The sequence below is a fragment of the Oncorhynchus keta genome, chromosome 12, assembly GCF_023373465.1.
Source record: "Oncorhynchus keta strain PuntledgeMale-10-30-2019 chromosome 12, Oket_V2, whole genome shotgun sequence".
NCBI lineage: Eukaryota > Metazoa > Chordata > Actinopteri > Salmoniformes > Salmonidae > Oncorhynchus > Oncorhynchus keta.
The window spans coordinates 40,813,129-40,830,695 of record NC_068432.1 but is presented as its reverse complement, the minus strand read 5'-3'; the positions used below and the strand labels follow the sequence as shown (position 1 = coordinate 40,830,695).

General features: G+C 43.5%; 1 protein-coding gene across 2 annotated transcripts in view; it reads right to left on the bottom strand.

Moving 5' to 3' along the window:
* Nucleotides 1–17,567, bottom strand: part of LOC118391493 (alpha-mannosidase 2-like) — a 74,852-nt gene that overhangs the window by 3,125 nt on the left and 54,160 nt on the right. Inside the window, exons 14-21 of one of the 2 annotated variants that reach the window (XM_035782945.2) lie at nt 11,191–11,421; nt 7,967–8,089; nt 7,594–7,708; nt 5,203–5,336; nt 3,627–3,768; nt 2,976–3,109; nt 1,583–1,774; nt 231–344 (exon numbers count right to left, since the gene is read on the bottom strand). In XM_035782945.2, the coding sequence (XP_035638838.1) occupies nt 231–344; nt 1,583–1,774; nt 2,976–3,109; nt 3,627–3,768; nt 5,203–5,336; nt 7,594–7,708; nt 7,967–8,089; nt 11,191–11,421 (1,185 nt within the window). Of the gene's footprint in view, nt 1–230; nt 345–1,582; nt 1,775–2,975; nt 3,110–3,626; nt 3,769–5,202; nt 5,337–7,593; nt 7,709–7,966; nt 8,090–11,190; nt 11,422–17,567 lie in introns of those variants that run through there. The other variant, XR_004827150.2, reaches the window with a different exon arrangement.

Below are 17,567 nucleotides of genomic sequence, written 5' to 3'. Positions count from 1 at the left end.
TTTGAGAGAAATTATTTTTTTGCATATGGAACATTTCTGGGATCTTTTATTTCAGCTCATGAAACACTTCAAATGTTGAGCTAATTTTTTTTCAGTATATCTCTTTTATTTTGGTGTGCATGTGTGTGTTTGTGTGCATGCATGCATGGGTGTCTCTCTGTGTGTTTATGCCTGTGTCTATGTGCTCCTGTGTGTGTGTCAGCGTGTCGGCATGTGTGTGGCAGGTTTACCTTCCCCTGCGTGGTGGCACACAGTAGCCCTGTGTTCCTATTGGAGAAGGCGCAGTCAAAGCCTTTTCTGTGCAGAATCAAAGCCGCCTCGTCCGACGGACCACCCCCATCCTCCTGTAGGACCAGTGACAAATGATTTAGTCCTCACAAAGACCCCAACTGTCGCCCCCCCCAGCCTCAACACTGGAGCAATTATAGAGACTATCCTTTCACAGGTCAGCTGCATTTACACAGCCATGTTCGAGGAGCTGATTCTGAAACAGACCTGGGTTCACATACTATTCAAAAATTGACTGGCTTAATGGACCAATAGAGTAGTTTCAACACTGCAAACACTCCTATCTGGACCTCCAGGAAGGCGAGAACAAAGTTTAAGTTATTTCAAAGATTTCATATCGTATTTAAACCCAGGTCTGACTCTAAAACAGGGTAACTACTGTAGTTTACTAGCTGACAGCATAAGTCCAAGTCAATTTCATCCTCCCTCCAGAAATGGTGTTTCTTTTCCATCCACAGTCCCTGGCTGAGTAAATGGAGAGATGCCACAGTGCATACTAAGTGGGCTGGTAGTAGCGGCAGTGGTGTCATCATGTGAGTATTCGTGTAAATCCATACAAAGCCCTCGTCTCTAACACATTTCACGCTACCGTCTCCTCTTTTGATTTGTTCTCAGAGTCAAATTGGATGTCAGAGCGTGTCTTTACAATCGATAGTTGAGCAAATTGGTCAGCAGATTCCCCTCCTCAGCGGAACAATTAGCTCGATCTTTGACATGAGAGACAGGTCTATCATCAGAGTTAACGGGCCATGCGACAACAAAGTAGGATATCATAGAAGATGTACAACACAGAGATGTAGTGTATTTACAGAGATGATATAAGGACAATTAATGGAGGAGTGCTGAGTGTGTGTTTTGTCCAAACAAACAAGAGATGAAACCAGGTAGGTTTAAATCAATACAGCCAAGGCGGATCTTAATAAAAAGCATGACTATGAGAACACAGTGGTAAAAGTAATCGCTTTCGAAAACTTGTTAACTCTTAGTCTTTCTATGAAGTTGCTCTGGTGTAGTAACCCTGTAACTACTCTAATAACAACGTTGTATTAAAATATTATTACATAGTTATTCAGGATGTACATACAGTAGCAAATGATCTAAGCGTTTTTTTGTTACTAGCTACATAATTGGAACGGTTCATGTCTCAACTCCATGGATATGCAAGTACAAAGCAATGACTAAATCACTACAAAACAACATGTAAATGCAATGTAATTAAAGCCTTACGACACAGATATACGAGTAACAATGTAAAGCATAAGCTTGTTATAAGGAAGTACTCTGTAGCATTAACCTTGGACTGTATGCTGCGTAGATTGACCAAGTGGATGTCACAGGGCAGCGATGAGGCCAGCGGGGTGAAGGCGGACAAGGACAGGGACTGTGCCTCCGTGCTGACGGCCATGGAGATCAGAGGGTGGTTCAGGTACAACGACGATACGTGACTCAGCAGAGACGGGTAGCTGAGGGGTGAGGGTTTCTCCCCCTAGAAATATCAAACCAGAGACAGGGACATTAGGACAAACCTCTGGGGAAAAAGAGACGAATGATCATAAAGTAATACATGACCATGTTTTAACCCTAATGTCTTAACACTACAAAAGATGAGAGCGTCATGTGAACGCAAAACAAATGTTTGTTTTTTTTACTCTGCCATTTTTAAAGTCATGTCCCCCGTCCTTGACTTTTCCTAAATAAGTCTATATAACACTCTGTCATTGTTAAAATCTTAATATCGCTAATAAAATGTCATGTCAACATGTCATTTTTCCCCACTGCCCTCATTCCCCGTTAGTAAGCCTGTGTAGCTGATGGCCCATTGAAACTACACCAAAACTATTTCTAAATTCATTTCACACATATAATAATAGAGTTAGCCTAAAGACAAGATTACATTGACAATAGTCTGATGGGTGACAATATTATCAATTGACAAATTGTAGATGAAGAGATGGGCACAGCATGGAATTGACACAGAGGCAGGGAAACGGAGCGCCAAAAAGTTATTTTTTTAAATCCTACAGAGTCACACGCAAGTAAGATGTTTTGATGTATATCTAGTATCAGAAAGAGTGGATTCTGAAGTTTCTAAAACACTTACCTTTGTCAAATAACTCTCGAAATTCAAGAGGGGAGCTCTATTTCAAAGTATCATTTTTCCCAAGAATAACCGCTGTTCCATTTGTTTACCACATGAGCAGCACAGCTCAGCCTACTAAGCAAAGACTAGTAATACAACTTCAAATACCTTATTCTGTTCTTTTGAAAAACATTTCCTTATTTATATCATGTTTCTTAAGACCTGCCAAAACAAAATTCTAATGGATTTCTTTGTGATGGATTTGACTCTTGAATTTTGGTGTTTTAGTATTTTTTCCATATAGCCGAAAGTAACATAACCTAATGAAAATGCCATGTTATTTGAAATAATTGTTATTTCGTATTATAATGTTACTTAAGACCTTAATAAACACAATCAAAGGACACTTTTTCCAATAGCATATATTTATATACATATACTCCAAAAAACGAGTCATTGGCTCAAGGGGGGGGGGGGTCCCTCGAGCCAAGGCTTTTCTAGTGTTAATCAAGTCTCCATTATTGACCTTCAAAAGTCAGTGAACATCAGTAAACTACAGTAGAATTACAAACTACAGAGCTCAATCTCAAACTCCTGTTGAAAGTACCCCATCGGTCTTGGCCCTCTTCTCCAGGAGCAGGCGGAAAGTGCTGGGGGTAACTTTGTTGTCCAGGACACCCTGGCCCAGCCCGCGGTTATCATCCTGGTTCAGCCGACGATCCATAATCACCTCCAACTGGCCTGGAGGGGAAAAGATCAAAAGTTATCTTCAGAAATATTTCCATATCATGTTGTCTTATGGTCACATAGGAGAAATTCCTCAAAGTACAGAACGTTATGTCTTTTAAAGCTTGGCCAGAAACAGCATGATATAAACTTTACTAATTTTAAATCGAGTCGTACTGTATCTCCCCCTCTTTTCACATCCTGGTGCCGAAATAGCTGATGGCATTATGTACTGTATACACAACAGGAGGCTGGTGGCAACTTAATTGGGCAGGACTGGCTCGTGTTAATGGCTGGAGTGGAATGAGTGGAATGGTATCAAATACATCAAACATGTGGGTTCTATTTGTTTGATGCCGTTCCATTAGCTCCTTTCCAGCCATTATTATGAGCCGTCCTCCCCTCAGCAGCCTCCTCTGGTCTACAGATGGCAAGCTTAGAATCGAGCAGGGATGTCATCTTTCCCGGAGAATTGAAGTACTGATGCCCTTCCAATAGACAACAGAAAACAAATCCCCCGGCTTGCACTCACCACTCACAAGGCTGGCGGAGCCCAGAGACTGTGCAGTGAGCAGGGTCAGTCTGGTACCGGGGTCCTGGATGTAGGCCATGCTGGTCATGGGATAGAAGTTGGCTTGAAGGGGAAGCTTGGCCATGGTTCTTCTGGGCTGTATCTGCAGACAACATACCTAGCATGGTTACACAATACCCACGCTTTATACAGTGACGCTATGGACTGAAGTGCAATGAGCCTCGACGCGCAATGCGGGTACTTGAGAAACAAGAGTGCTATGACATAGCATCAGGAGTACTTCCTGACCATGTGACCTGACCAGGAAAAACTCAGAGCCCTAGACTTTAACGAGGATCCAGAATTTTTCTTGTAGGGGAAAAACTCCTGGCCCCAAGCATACTGAATCACCAGAGAACAGGTGTGTTGAGTGGGATCTTTATCTTAATTAAGCCGACCAGTTTGTTTTGACTACAATGGCTGCGGGAAGCTGTTCAAGTATGTTGTTGTTTTTAATTTGCGTTAAGCATTGAGTTGCGTTTCATCTCTGATGGCAGTAAATCCCTCTTAATCCCTGAAATCAAGGTCAGACTGCCAAAAACATGCAAATAGAGATTGAGGGGGGGGGGGCTGCCTCTATGGAAGCGTATCTAATTGGCAAAGGCGCTCAAATACTGATCTGTCTGAAGATTCTCCCACGAACAAATTCAAATCGTTTGAGCTTTTGTTTTCAATTCAAAACTTTATGTCATGACACAAAATGGAAGACGTCAATGAAGTCCCTTCTGGGAACTTGGACAGCTAATATTTCCCCATTCAGCTAGTTCCAATGTCAAGCTAATACTACAAAATAGCCATTTCTATCATAGTTAATTGCTAATCATGTCATAATTGACCAAGCACAAGCCATTTCAGTAGCAAGAAACACAGTATTTCTTGGGTTGGAATGTGTGACAGTAGCTGGTATACTGCAGAGCTCTGGGCTATAGCTAGTATACTGTACATGGTTCTGTTTTCTATGTTTCTTTGTGTAGCCGATGTGAAATTGCTAGCTAGTTAGCGGTGGTGCGCGCTAGTGGCGTTTCAATCAGTGACGTCACTTGCTCTGAGACCTTGAAGTAGTGGTTCCCCTTGCTCTCCAAGGGCCGAGACTTTTGTGGAGCGATGGGTAACGATGCTTCGAGGGTGACTGTTGTCTGTGTGCAGAGCGTCCCTGGTTCACGCCCAGGTCGGGGCGAGGGGACGGACATAAAGTCTATACTGTTACATTTGCATGGCTTTGTACAGTATGTGTGCTCTTGGTCTGTGTATTCTTCACTCAATGATTTTGTCAGTTTTATCTCCTGCCCTCTTTCAGATAACTTAAAAACATACCAAAGCACTCGAGGAGCCATTTAACGTTAAAATGACACAATAATAAATTAATTGTACAGCTGTGAACGATTAACCTCTACACTTATCCTTCCGTGTGTACGAAACAAATGAACATTCTCTCATTGAACAGCACTGCAGTGCCTGAACAGAGAGAGTGGTAGTGAGAAAGAGAGAGAGTGAAAGAGAGAGAGAAACAGAAATCTGTGTCATACAGTAACAGTACCTGGAATCCGTTGAGGTCTGTGAAGAATCGATCCTTGCTGTCCACATCTGATGCTAACCTCATTGCAATTTCATGGTTGAACTCCCTCCTTATATCTACCAAGTTACAGATCTCCACTGCCTGGCCCTCCACACCTAGAGAGAGGTAGAGGTAGAGAGAGGTAGAGAGAGGTAGACAGAGGTGGACAGAGGTAGAGAGAGAGGTAGAGAGAGAGGTAGAGAGAGAGGTAGAGAGAGAGGTAGAGAGAGAGAGAGGTAGAGAGAGAGGGGTAGAGAGAGAGAGAGGTAGAGAGGTAGAGAGAGAGGTAGAGAGAGAGAGAGAGAGGTAGAGAGAGAGGTAGAGAGAGAGGTAGAGAGAGAGAGAGGTAGAGAGAGAGGGAGAGGTAGAGAGAGAGAGAGAGAGTGAGAGGTAGAGAGAGAGAGGTAGAGAGAGAGAGAGGTAGAGAGAGGTAGAGAGAGAGAGAGAGAGAGAGAGAGAGAGAGAGAGAGAGAGAGAGAGAGAGAGAGAGAGAGAGAGAGAGAGAGAGGTAGAGAGAGAGAGAGAGAGAGAGAGAGAGAGAGAGAGAGAGAGAGAGAGAGAGAGGTAGAGAGAGAGAGAGAGAGAGAGAGAGAGAGAGAGAGAGAGAGAGAGAGAGAGAGAGAGAACGACAACTCAATCATAGAGCCTACACTGAACACCCGCTATGCTGTGGTGCTTACAGTATTACTCAGGCAGAGGTGCTGCTACACATTTCTCAGGGAGGAGACGTTACAGGAAAGGTCTGTGGTAAAACATAGTCCGGATCTTTTTTTCTTCACATTTTATAACTTTTTGGATATACGACCAAAATTATAGTGACAAATATTTTTTTTTATCTGGGTTCCTATTCATGGCTATGGGACATATTCAAAAGTTTCCTTTTTCTTTGGCCTGGCTTGAGGTATTTTTTTATTTTGTATTTATTTTTTAAACTTTATTTAACTAGACAAGTCAGTTAAGAACAAATTCCTATTTACAATGACGGTATTAATGATAGTCTTATTACAGAAGGTCTCCTAGTACACAAAATAATTTTTTGGGAATACATCTTACATTGTTTGATATCATTTTACATACCCAATTGAATTAATCCACCGGGCGGGAAAAAAAATCTGTTGAACAAATTTGCCGCAGTTTTTCATACAATTATAATAAAAACAGTACATGGCCTTTGGGTAAAAGCCAAAGAGGTAAAGGAAATTGAGTCTGAACATTGAGCCATCAAATACAGTAATATGAGACCAACATAATGGTGTAACTCTAGTAATAAGTCCCGCAACCTTATCTCCTAAAAGCTGTATACTGTAGCTGTACCTCAGGTCAAAATAGGCAATGAAACCATTCTCTCTATCTTAAGTAAAATCAGCATGGGTGGGTCCAATTAAGGACTGTTTTTCTGTGAGATGACATGTGGACCCTCAGGGTCTCTGTCTCCTGGGTAGCATGACAGCAGCTTCCTCTTTCTCACCAAGCACGCAACCCAACATCACTCATTTTCTCTATGAAAGCAACCGTTCAATGGTATTGCACCGACTAAACCTATCTCTCTCTCTCTCTCTCTGAGTGAATCTTCATGAAGCTCATCTACAGACAGATGAAAAGATGAATAGGGTTTTGGATCTTCTCCCACATAGAAACATTTCAGGATCTTTTGCTATCTTAAGGTTCTGTTTTTCTATCTCTGATACATGTAGGCTACTCTCTACCTATCCAAGGTCTCATGCATGTATGTACTGCTTTTCAGTTGATTTTACAATCAGTGGTGTAAAGTACTTAATTAAGTAAAAATCATTTAAAGTAGTACTTAAGTAGTTTTTGGGGGTATCTGTACTTTACTATTTATATTTTTGACAACTTTTACTTCACTACATTCGGAAAGAAAATAATGTACATTTTACTCCATACATTGCCCCTGACACCCAAAAGTATTTGTTACATTTTGAAGGCTTAGCAGGAAAGGAAAATGGACCAATTCACACACTTATCAAGAGAACATCAGTGGTCATCCTTACTACCTCTGATCTGGCAGACTCAAAAAACACAAATGCTTTGTTTGTAAATTATGTCTGAGTGTTGGAATGTCCCCCTACTATCGATACATTTTAAAAACAAGAAAATAGTGTCGTCTGGTTTGCTTAATATAAGTAATTTGAAATTATTTATACTTTTACTTACAATACTTAAGTATATTTAAAAACAAATCATTTTAGAATTTTACTCAAATAATATTTTACTGGATGACTTTCACTTTTACTTGAGTCATTTTCTATTAAGGTATCTTTACTTTTACTCAAGTATGAAAATTGGGTACTTTTCCCACCACTGTTTACAATTGTAGATGCATGCACGCACACACACAATTTCCATCCTTACCTTGAACGTTATACAGGCGTAGAGTGTGTGTCACGTGATCGAAGGTAGTGGTGATTTCAGAGAACACAGATCCTTTGGTTATCCGTATCACTGGAGACCGGGCGGGAGAGTACATCTGGAGGAGAACAGAAAATCAATGGGAATCAAATCACTCCTAACCCCATGTCCCATCCATCCTCTGCCAATAATACCTCCTACAGAGAGCATGCTGGTAAGGGAGCACAAATAAGGGCACGAAGAGAGAGCGGGAAACTGGGGGAGCAGAACAACTGTAAGAGCTGAAGCCTTTATTCTTCACAGGGTTTCAGTACAGCTACAATGAAACACGTTGACAAAGGAGCATCAATCACGTTCAATAAAGGTGTCAGATTACCTTGGCTTCCCCGTCGGGCAGGAACAAGTAGGCTCCGCTTTTATCTCGGTTGCTGGTTGTGCCGTACCACGCAAACTCCACCTTGATCTGGTGTTCTGAGCCGTTCTCTTTCAGCTTCAATCTCTGAGGGTGTCAGTCAGAAGAAAGCGGGATTTAACACTTACAGTGGGGCAAAAAAGTATTTAGTCAGCCACCAATTGTGCAAGTTCTCCCACTTAAAAAGATGAGAGAGGCCTGCAAATGTTCATCATAGGTACACCTCAACTATGACAGACAAAATTAGAAAAAAAATCCAGAAAATCACATTGTAGGATTTTTTATGAATTTATGTGCAAATTATGGTGGAAAATAAGTATTTGGTCAAAAACAAAAGTTTATCTCAATACTTTGTCATATATCCTTTGTTGGCAATGACAGAGGTCAAACGTTTTCTGTAAGTCTTCACAAGGATTTCACACACTGTTGCTGGTATTTTGCCCCATTCCTCCATGCAGATCTCCTCTAGAGCAGTGATGTTTTGGGGCTGTTGCTGGGCAACACAGACTTTCAACTCCCTCCAAAGATTTTCTATGGGGTTGAGATCTGGAGACTGGCTAGGCCACTCCAGGACCTTGAAATGCTTCTTACGAAGCTACTCCTTCGTTGCCCGGGCGGTGTGTTTGGGATCATTGTCATGCTGAAAGACCCAGCCACGTTTCATCTTCAATGCCCTTGCTAATGGAAGGAGATTTTCACTCAAAATCTCACGATACATGGCCCCATTCATTCGTTCCTTTACACTGATCAGTCATCCTGGTCCCTTTGCAGAAGAACAGCCCCAAAGCATGATGTTTCCACCCCCATGCTTCACAGTAGGTATGGTGTTCTTTGGATGCAACAGCATTCTTTGTCCTCCAAACCAGACGAGTTGAGTTTTTACCCAAAAGTTATATTTTGGTTTCATCTGACCATATGCCATTCTTCCAATCTTCTTCTGGATCATCCAAATGTTCTCTAGCAAACTTCAGACGGGCCTGGACATGTACTGGCTTAAGCAGGGGGACACTTCTGGCACTGCAGGATTTGAGTCCCTGGCGGCGTAGTGTGTTACTGATGGTAGGCTTTGTTACTTTGGTCCCAGCTCTCTGCAGGTCATTTACTAGGTCCCCCCGTGTGGTTCTGGGATATTTGCTCACCGTTCTTGTGATCATTTTGACCCCACGCGGTGAGATCTTGCGTGGAGCTCCAGATCGAGGGAGATTTGTCAGTGGTCTTGTATGTCTTCCGTTTCCTAATAATTGCTCCCACAGTTGATTTATTCAAACCAAGCTGCTTACCTATTGCAGATTCAGTCTTCCCAGCCTGGTGCAGGTCTACAATTTTGTTTCTGGTGTCCTTTGACAGCTCTTTGGTCTTGGCCATAGTGGAGTTTGGAGTGTGACTGTTTGAGGTTGTGGACAGGTGTCTTTTATACCAATAACAAGTTCAAACAGGTGCCATTAATACAGGTAACGAGTGGAGGACAGAGGAGCCTCTTAAAGAAGAAGTTACAGGTCTGTGAGAGCCAGAAATCTTGCTTGTTTGTAGGTGACCAAATACTTATTTTCCACCATAATTTGCAAATAAATAAATTAAAAATCCTACAATGTGATTTTCTGGACTTTTTTTTCTAATTTCGTCTGTCATAGTTGAAGTGTACCTATGATGAAAATTACAGGCCTCTCTCATCTTTTTAAATGGGAGAACTTGCACAATTGGTGGCTGACTAAATAATTTTTTGCCCCAATGTACATCATCACCATTACACTGACAGTTTGGCATCAATGATGAGAGCGAACAGAGCTACCTCTATAATAATAAGACACCTTCTGTATCGTGTGTTGTTGTAACTGAGCTGATTTGATGAACAATGTGATGAGTACTCATGCCTGAGACCGGAAGGCTCGTATGACATCCCACAACTAATGCCTAGGCTTAGCTCAGAGGAATAATGTAGTCTTGTGTCACACAGACAACCCTGGTTTGATACCCAGTCAGCCCCATTGACAGTCTAGAAGTGTGATATATTCCATGCGACCTTTCAGTGCAATGCCCTATGGGTCACAGTCACTATACGCTTTATGACTCTGGTTCAATGCCCTGCTGTGTAGTGCTGCTTTACTATGTATGTTATGCTGTGTTGTGCAGTGCTATGCATTACCGTACTACTAATGCTGACCCTGTAAAACAGCACATTTCACTGCACCTATCTGGTGTATGTGACAATAACATATCTGTAATCTGAACTATGCTGTGCCCTGCCCTGCTGTGCTGTGCTATGCTGTGCTAAGCTTTGCTATCAGGGCATAAAATGTATTTTTTGGTCCACCAACCACTGTGGTCGGTAGTTTTAAAAATCTACAAGCAACTCAGATTTTTTACCAACCAAAATATTTTTCCCCTGCTAAAATTACACCAACAAAACACACAAAAAATCATATGAGCATGCGTTGTAATGTTTCTAAAACAAGAAATGTATTACTAGTAAGAAGTAATGTGGTATATTATTTCAGAATTGTTTTGTGACCTGTGTCTTTTAACCAAAATATCACAGATGAGACAAAAAGTTTCAAGGTTACCGCGGCAGCGTGTCTGGAGTTATATTTGTGTCTGTGAGATTGAGTTTGACTAGTAGAAGCGTTGTCTTCTTTTATCTAACAGTTGAAACTCAAACATCGAAAAAACGACCTAGCTTGTGAACAAGACCTTGTAAATAGCCAAGAAATACAAGGACAAATTCTCACTTCAGTAAACTTTAGTTTCACGTAAATTAGACTGACTTGTATGCCTGTGTGCAGCTCTTCTAAAAATACATCTTTCACTTAGCTCTTCACGTGTGCACTGCCCCCAGTCAGGCAGTGTTGCAGCACAAGATAAACTATATTGGATTTGTAGTTCTTTGACTTTATGCGATTAATTTAGCAGCTATAAAACAAAACTGCAGAAATACTTTGAAAATAGCAACTGCAGCATTTATTTTACAATAAATGTCATCATGCTTTATATTCACAAATGCGAGTGAAATGCTTGCACTGTGGAGCCCTGGCCACTCGCCAACATGGCTGGTGAAATGAACGTCTTACCCACCGATGCCTAAATCTAGCCGGATTTGGCAGGTGTTGGGTGTTCATTTTAGGCCCTGTTTGCTATGCTGTGCTGTGCTAAGCTGTGCTAAGCTTTGCTATGCTGTGCTGTGCATGGCTTACCTCCATCAGGCCGGTGGTGGGGGAGCTCCAGATCTGGATGTGGGGGTTGTGGATGCTGAGGGGGGTGGAGGCGTCCTGGGGGATGTTGACGGTGAAGTGCTTCATGTTGACGGATAGTTCGCCGCCTTGCCTGAGGAAAACATACTCTGCCGTCTCCGCCCCGCCGCTCACAGCCGTACTCAACTGGTACAGCCCAAGACCCAGCGCTGGTACCTGAGCTACGAAGGACAACTTCCCGGGAGAGAAAACACCAATACATGAGATGAAGTGAAAAGAAAGCATAAACAGAAAACGTCTCTGCTTCACCACAAAATGGTAATACATTGGTGATCAATCTCTATTCCAAACTAAAAAGACCACAGCTTTGGGTTTCTGCATCCATACACAGACTTGTCTGATACTGCCAGACACTACCTGCCTGATACTCCCTGACACTAATTGACACTACCTGCCTGATACTCCCTGACACTACCCGATACTACCTTCCTGATACTGCCTGACACTACCAGCCTGACACTACGTGATACTGTCTGACACTACCTGCCTGATACTGCCTGACACTACCTGATACTCCCTGACACTACCTGCCTGATACTACCTGATACTGCCTGATACTTCCTGATACTACCTTCCTGATACTGCCTGACACTACCTGATACTGCCTGACACTACCTGCCTGATACTACCTGATACTGCCTGATACTTCCTGATACTACCTTCCTGATACTGCCTGACACTACCTGATACTGCCTGACACTACCTGCCTGATACTACCTGATACTGCCTGATACTTCCTGATACTACCTTCCTGATACTGCCTGACACTACCTGATACTGCCTGACACTACCTGCCTGATACTGCCTGACACTACCTGCCTGATACTGCCTGACACTACCTGCCTGATACTGCCTGACACTACCTGCCTGACACTACCTGATACTGCCTGACACTACCTGATACTGCCTGACATTACCTGCCTGATACTTCCTGATACTACCTTCCTGATACTGCCTGACACTACCTGATACTGCCTGACACTACCTGCCTGATACTGCCTGACACTACCTGCCTGACACTACCTGATACTGCCTGACACTACCTGATACTGCCTGACATTACCTGCCTGATACTTCCTGATACTACCTTCCTGATACTGCCTGACACTACCTGATACTGCCTGACACTACCTGCCTGATACTGCCTGACACTACCTGCCTGATACTACCTGATACTACCTTCCTGATACTGCCTGACACTACCTGATACTGCCTGACACTACCTGCCTGACACTACCTGATACTGCCTGACATTACCTGCCTGATACTTCCTGATACTACCTTCCTGATACTGCCTGACATTACCTGATACTGCCTGACACTACCTGACACTACCTGATACTGCCTGACACTACCTGCCTGATACTGCCTGACACTACCTGATACTGCCTGACACTACCTGCCTGATACTGCCTGACACTACCTGATACTGCCTGACACTACCTGCCTGATACTGCCTGATACTACCCGATACTGCCTGATACTGACTGATACTGCCTGGCACTGTCTGATACTGCCTGATACTACCTGATACTGGCTGATACTGTCTGATACTACCTGATACTACCTTCCTGATAGTGCCTGACACTACCTGATACTGCCTGACACTACCTGATACTGCCTGACACTACCTGCCTGATACTGTCTGACACGACCTGCCTGACACTACCTGATACTGCCTGACATTACCTGCCTGATACTACCTGACACTACCTGATACTGCCTGACATTACCTGCCTGATACTGCCTGACACTACCTGATACTGCCTGACACTACCTGCCTGATACTGCCTGACATTACCTGCCTGATACTTCCTGATACTACCTTCCTGATACTGCCTGACATTACCTGCCTGATACTTTCTGATACTACCTTCCTGATACTGCCTGACACTACCTGATACTGCCTGACACTATCTGATACTGCCTGACACTACCTGCCCGATACTGACTGATACTGTCTGATACTACCTGATACTGCCTGATACTACCTGATACTGCCTCAAATACTTGATACTACCTTCCTGATACTGCCTGCCTGACACTGCATGACACTACCTGATACTGCCTGACACTACCTGCCTGACACTACCTGATACTACCTTCCTGATACTGCCTGACACTACCTGATACTACCTGCCTGATACTGCCTGACACTACCTGATACTACCTTCCTGATACTGCCTGACACTACCTGACACTAGCTGATACTGCCTGAAACTACCTGATACTACCCAATACTGCCTGATACTGCCTGATACTACCTGATACTGCCTGACACTACCTACCTGATACTACCCAATACTGCCTGATATTACCTGATACTACCTGATACTACCTGATACTACCCAATACTGCCTGATACTACCTGATACTGCCTGATACTACCTGATACTGCCTGATACTACCTGATACTACCCAATACTGCCTGATACTGCCTGACACTACCTGATACTGCCTGACACTACCTACCTGATACTACCCAATACTGCCTGATACTACCTGATACTGCCTGATACTACCTGATACTACCTGATACTACCTGATACTACCCAATACTGCCTGATACTACCTGATACTGCCTGATACTACCTACTTGATACTACCCAATACTGCCTGATACTACCTGATACTGCCTGACACTACCTACCTGATACTACCCAATACTGCCTGATACTACCTGATACTGCCTGATACTACCTGATACTACCTGATACTACCTGATACTACCCAATACTGCCTGACACTACCTGATACTGCCTGACACTACCTGACACTAGCTGATACTGCCTGAAACTACCTGATACTACCCAATACTGCCTGATACTGCCTGATACTACCTGATACTGCCTGACACTACCTACCTGATACTACCCAATACTGCCTGATACTACCTGATACTGCCTGATACTACCTGATACTACCTGATACTGCCTGATACTACCTGATACTGCCTGATACTACCTGATACTACCCAATACCCAATACTACCCAATACTGCCTGATACTGCCTGACACTACCTGATACTGCCTGACACTACCTGCCTGATACTACCTGATACTACCCGATACTGCCTGATACTGACTGATACTGCCTGGCACTGTCTGATACTGCCTGATACTACCTGATACTGACTGATACTGCCACACTACCTGCCTGACACTGCCTGACACTACCTGATACTGCCTGATACTGACCGATACTGCCTGACACTACCTGCCTGATACTGACCGATACTGCCTGATACTGACTGATACTACCTGATACTGCCTGATACGGACTGATACTACCTGATACTGTCTGATACTACCTGATACTGCCTCAAATAACCTGATACTGCCCGATACTACCTGATACTAATGTTGAACAGTATACTGGTACCACGTTAATATCACAGTGCCAAAACGTCATGATACTTATGATACCAACATTTTAGAATACCGTAGTACAGTTTCATATGATACTACCAACTTTTTCAGCCCTACCGATCTAAAGAACCACAGACAACAGCACAAAGGGCATGAAGGTAGAGACAACAATACATCACACAAAGCACCATATTACCAGAGATGCCTTTTTTCTTTCTATTGGGATTCACGCACATTTTATATAATTTCACAAACCATGTCGCAGTCTGTTTTAAACTAATCCCAGGTCGCTAATTATTGGTTTGATAACAAACAACGTTGTTCAGCTAACAATCTGGTAAATGACAGTAGGTCTAGGCACATTTTATAGGCACAGGAAGAAAGGAAAAGGGTCTGCTACTCATCTAATGTAAAACTAAACTACATCATCAATCTATTTATTTCTGGTGCTCCTTAAATACTGTTTGGTGCTTAACGTTTAAAAGTTGGGATCGGTGTGTGTATGTATATTTGTGGGAGAGAGAGAGAGAGTGGTGTGTGTGTGTGTGTGTGTGTGTACGCTTGATAATACCTGATACTGCGTGATAATACCTGATACTGCATGATAATACCTGATACTGCGTGATGATACTTCCTGATACTACCTTCCTGATACTGCCAGACACTACCTGATACTGCCTGACACTACCTGATACTGCCTGACACTACCTGCCTGATACTGTCTGACACTACCTGTCTGACACTACCTGATACTGCCTGACATTACCTGCCTGATACTACCTGATACTGCCTGACATTACCTGCCTGATACTGCCTGACACTACCTGATACTGCCTGACACTACCTGCCTGACACTACCTGATACTGCCTGACACTACCTGCCTGATACTGTCTGACACTACCTGCCAGACACTACCTGATACTGCCTGACATTACCTGCCTGATACTACCTGATACTACCTGATACTACCTTCCTGATACTGCCTGACCCTACCTGATACTGCCTGACACTACCTGCCTGACACTACCTGATACTGCCTGACATTACCTGCCTGATACTCCCTGACACTACCTGCCTGACACTACCTGCCTGATACTACCTGATACTGCCCGATACTGACTGATACTGTCTGATACTACCTGATACTGCCTGATACTACCTGATACTGCCTCAAATACTTGATACTACCTTCCTGATACTGCCTGCCTGACACTGCATGATACTACCTTCCTGATACTGCCTGACACTACCTGATACTACCTGCCTGATACTGCCTGACACTACCTGCCTGACACTACCTGATACTACCTTCCTGATACTGCCTGACACTACCTGATACTACCTGCCTGATACTGCCTGACACTACCTGATACTACCTTCCTGATACTGCCTGACACTACCTGCCTGACACTGCCTGACACTACCTGATACTGCCTGACACTACCTGACACTAGCTGATACTGCCTGAAACTACCTGATACTACCCAATACTGCCTGATACTGCCTGATACTACCTGATACTGCCTGACACTACCTACCTGATACTACCCAATACTGCCTGATACTACCTGATACTGCCTGATACTACCTGATACTGCCTGATACTACCTGATACTGCCTGATACTACCTGATACTACCTGATACTACCCAATACTGCCTGATACTACCTGATACTGCCTGATACTACCTGATACTACCCAATACTGCCTGATACTGCCTGACACTACCTGATACTGCCTGACACTACCTACCTGATACTACCCAATACTGCCTGATACTACCTGATACTGCCTGATACTACCTGATACTACCTGATACTACCTGATACTACCCAATACTGCCTGATACTACCTGATACTGCCTGATACTACCTGATACTGCCTGATACTACCTGATACTACCTGATACTACCCAATACTGCCTGATACTACCTGATACTGCCTGATACTGCCTGATACTACCTGATACTGCCTGACACTACCTACCTGATACTACCCAATACTGCCTGATACTACCTGATACTGCCTGATACTACCTGATACTACCCAATACTGCCTGATACTACCTGATACTGCCTGATACTACCTGATACTGCCTGATACTACCTGATACTGCCTGATACTACCTGATACTACCTGATACTACCCAATACTGCCTGATACTACCTGATACTGCCTGATACTACCTGATACTACCCAATACTGCCTGATACTGCCTGACACTACCTGATACTGCCTGACACTACCTACCTGATACTACCCAATACTGCCTGATACTACCTGATACTGCCTGATACTACCTGATACTACCTGATACTACCTGATACTACCCAATACTGCCTGATACTACCTGATACTGCCTGATACTACCTGATACTGCCTGATACTACCTGATACTACCTGATACTACCCAATACTGCCTGATACTACCTGATACTGCCTGATACTACCTACCTGATACTACCCAATACTGCCTGATACTACCTGATACTGCCTGACACTACCTACCTGATACTACCCAATACTGCCTGATACTACCTGATACTGCCTGATACTACCTGATACTACCTGATACTGCCTCAAATACTTGATACTACCTTCCTGATACTACCTGCCTGATACTGCCTGACACTACCTGCCTGACACTACCTGATACTACCTTCCTGATACTGCCGGACACTACCTGCCTGACACTGTCTGACACTACCTGACACTAGCTGATACTGCCTGATACTACCTGATACTACCCAATACTGCCTGATACTGCCTGACACTACCTGATACTGCCTGACACTACCTGCCTGATACTACCTGATACTACCCGATACTGCCTGATACTGACTGATACTGCCTGGCACTGTCTGATACTGCCTGATACTACCTGATACTGGCTGATACTGTCTGATACTACCTGATACTACCTTCCTGATAGTGCCTGACACTACCTGAT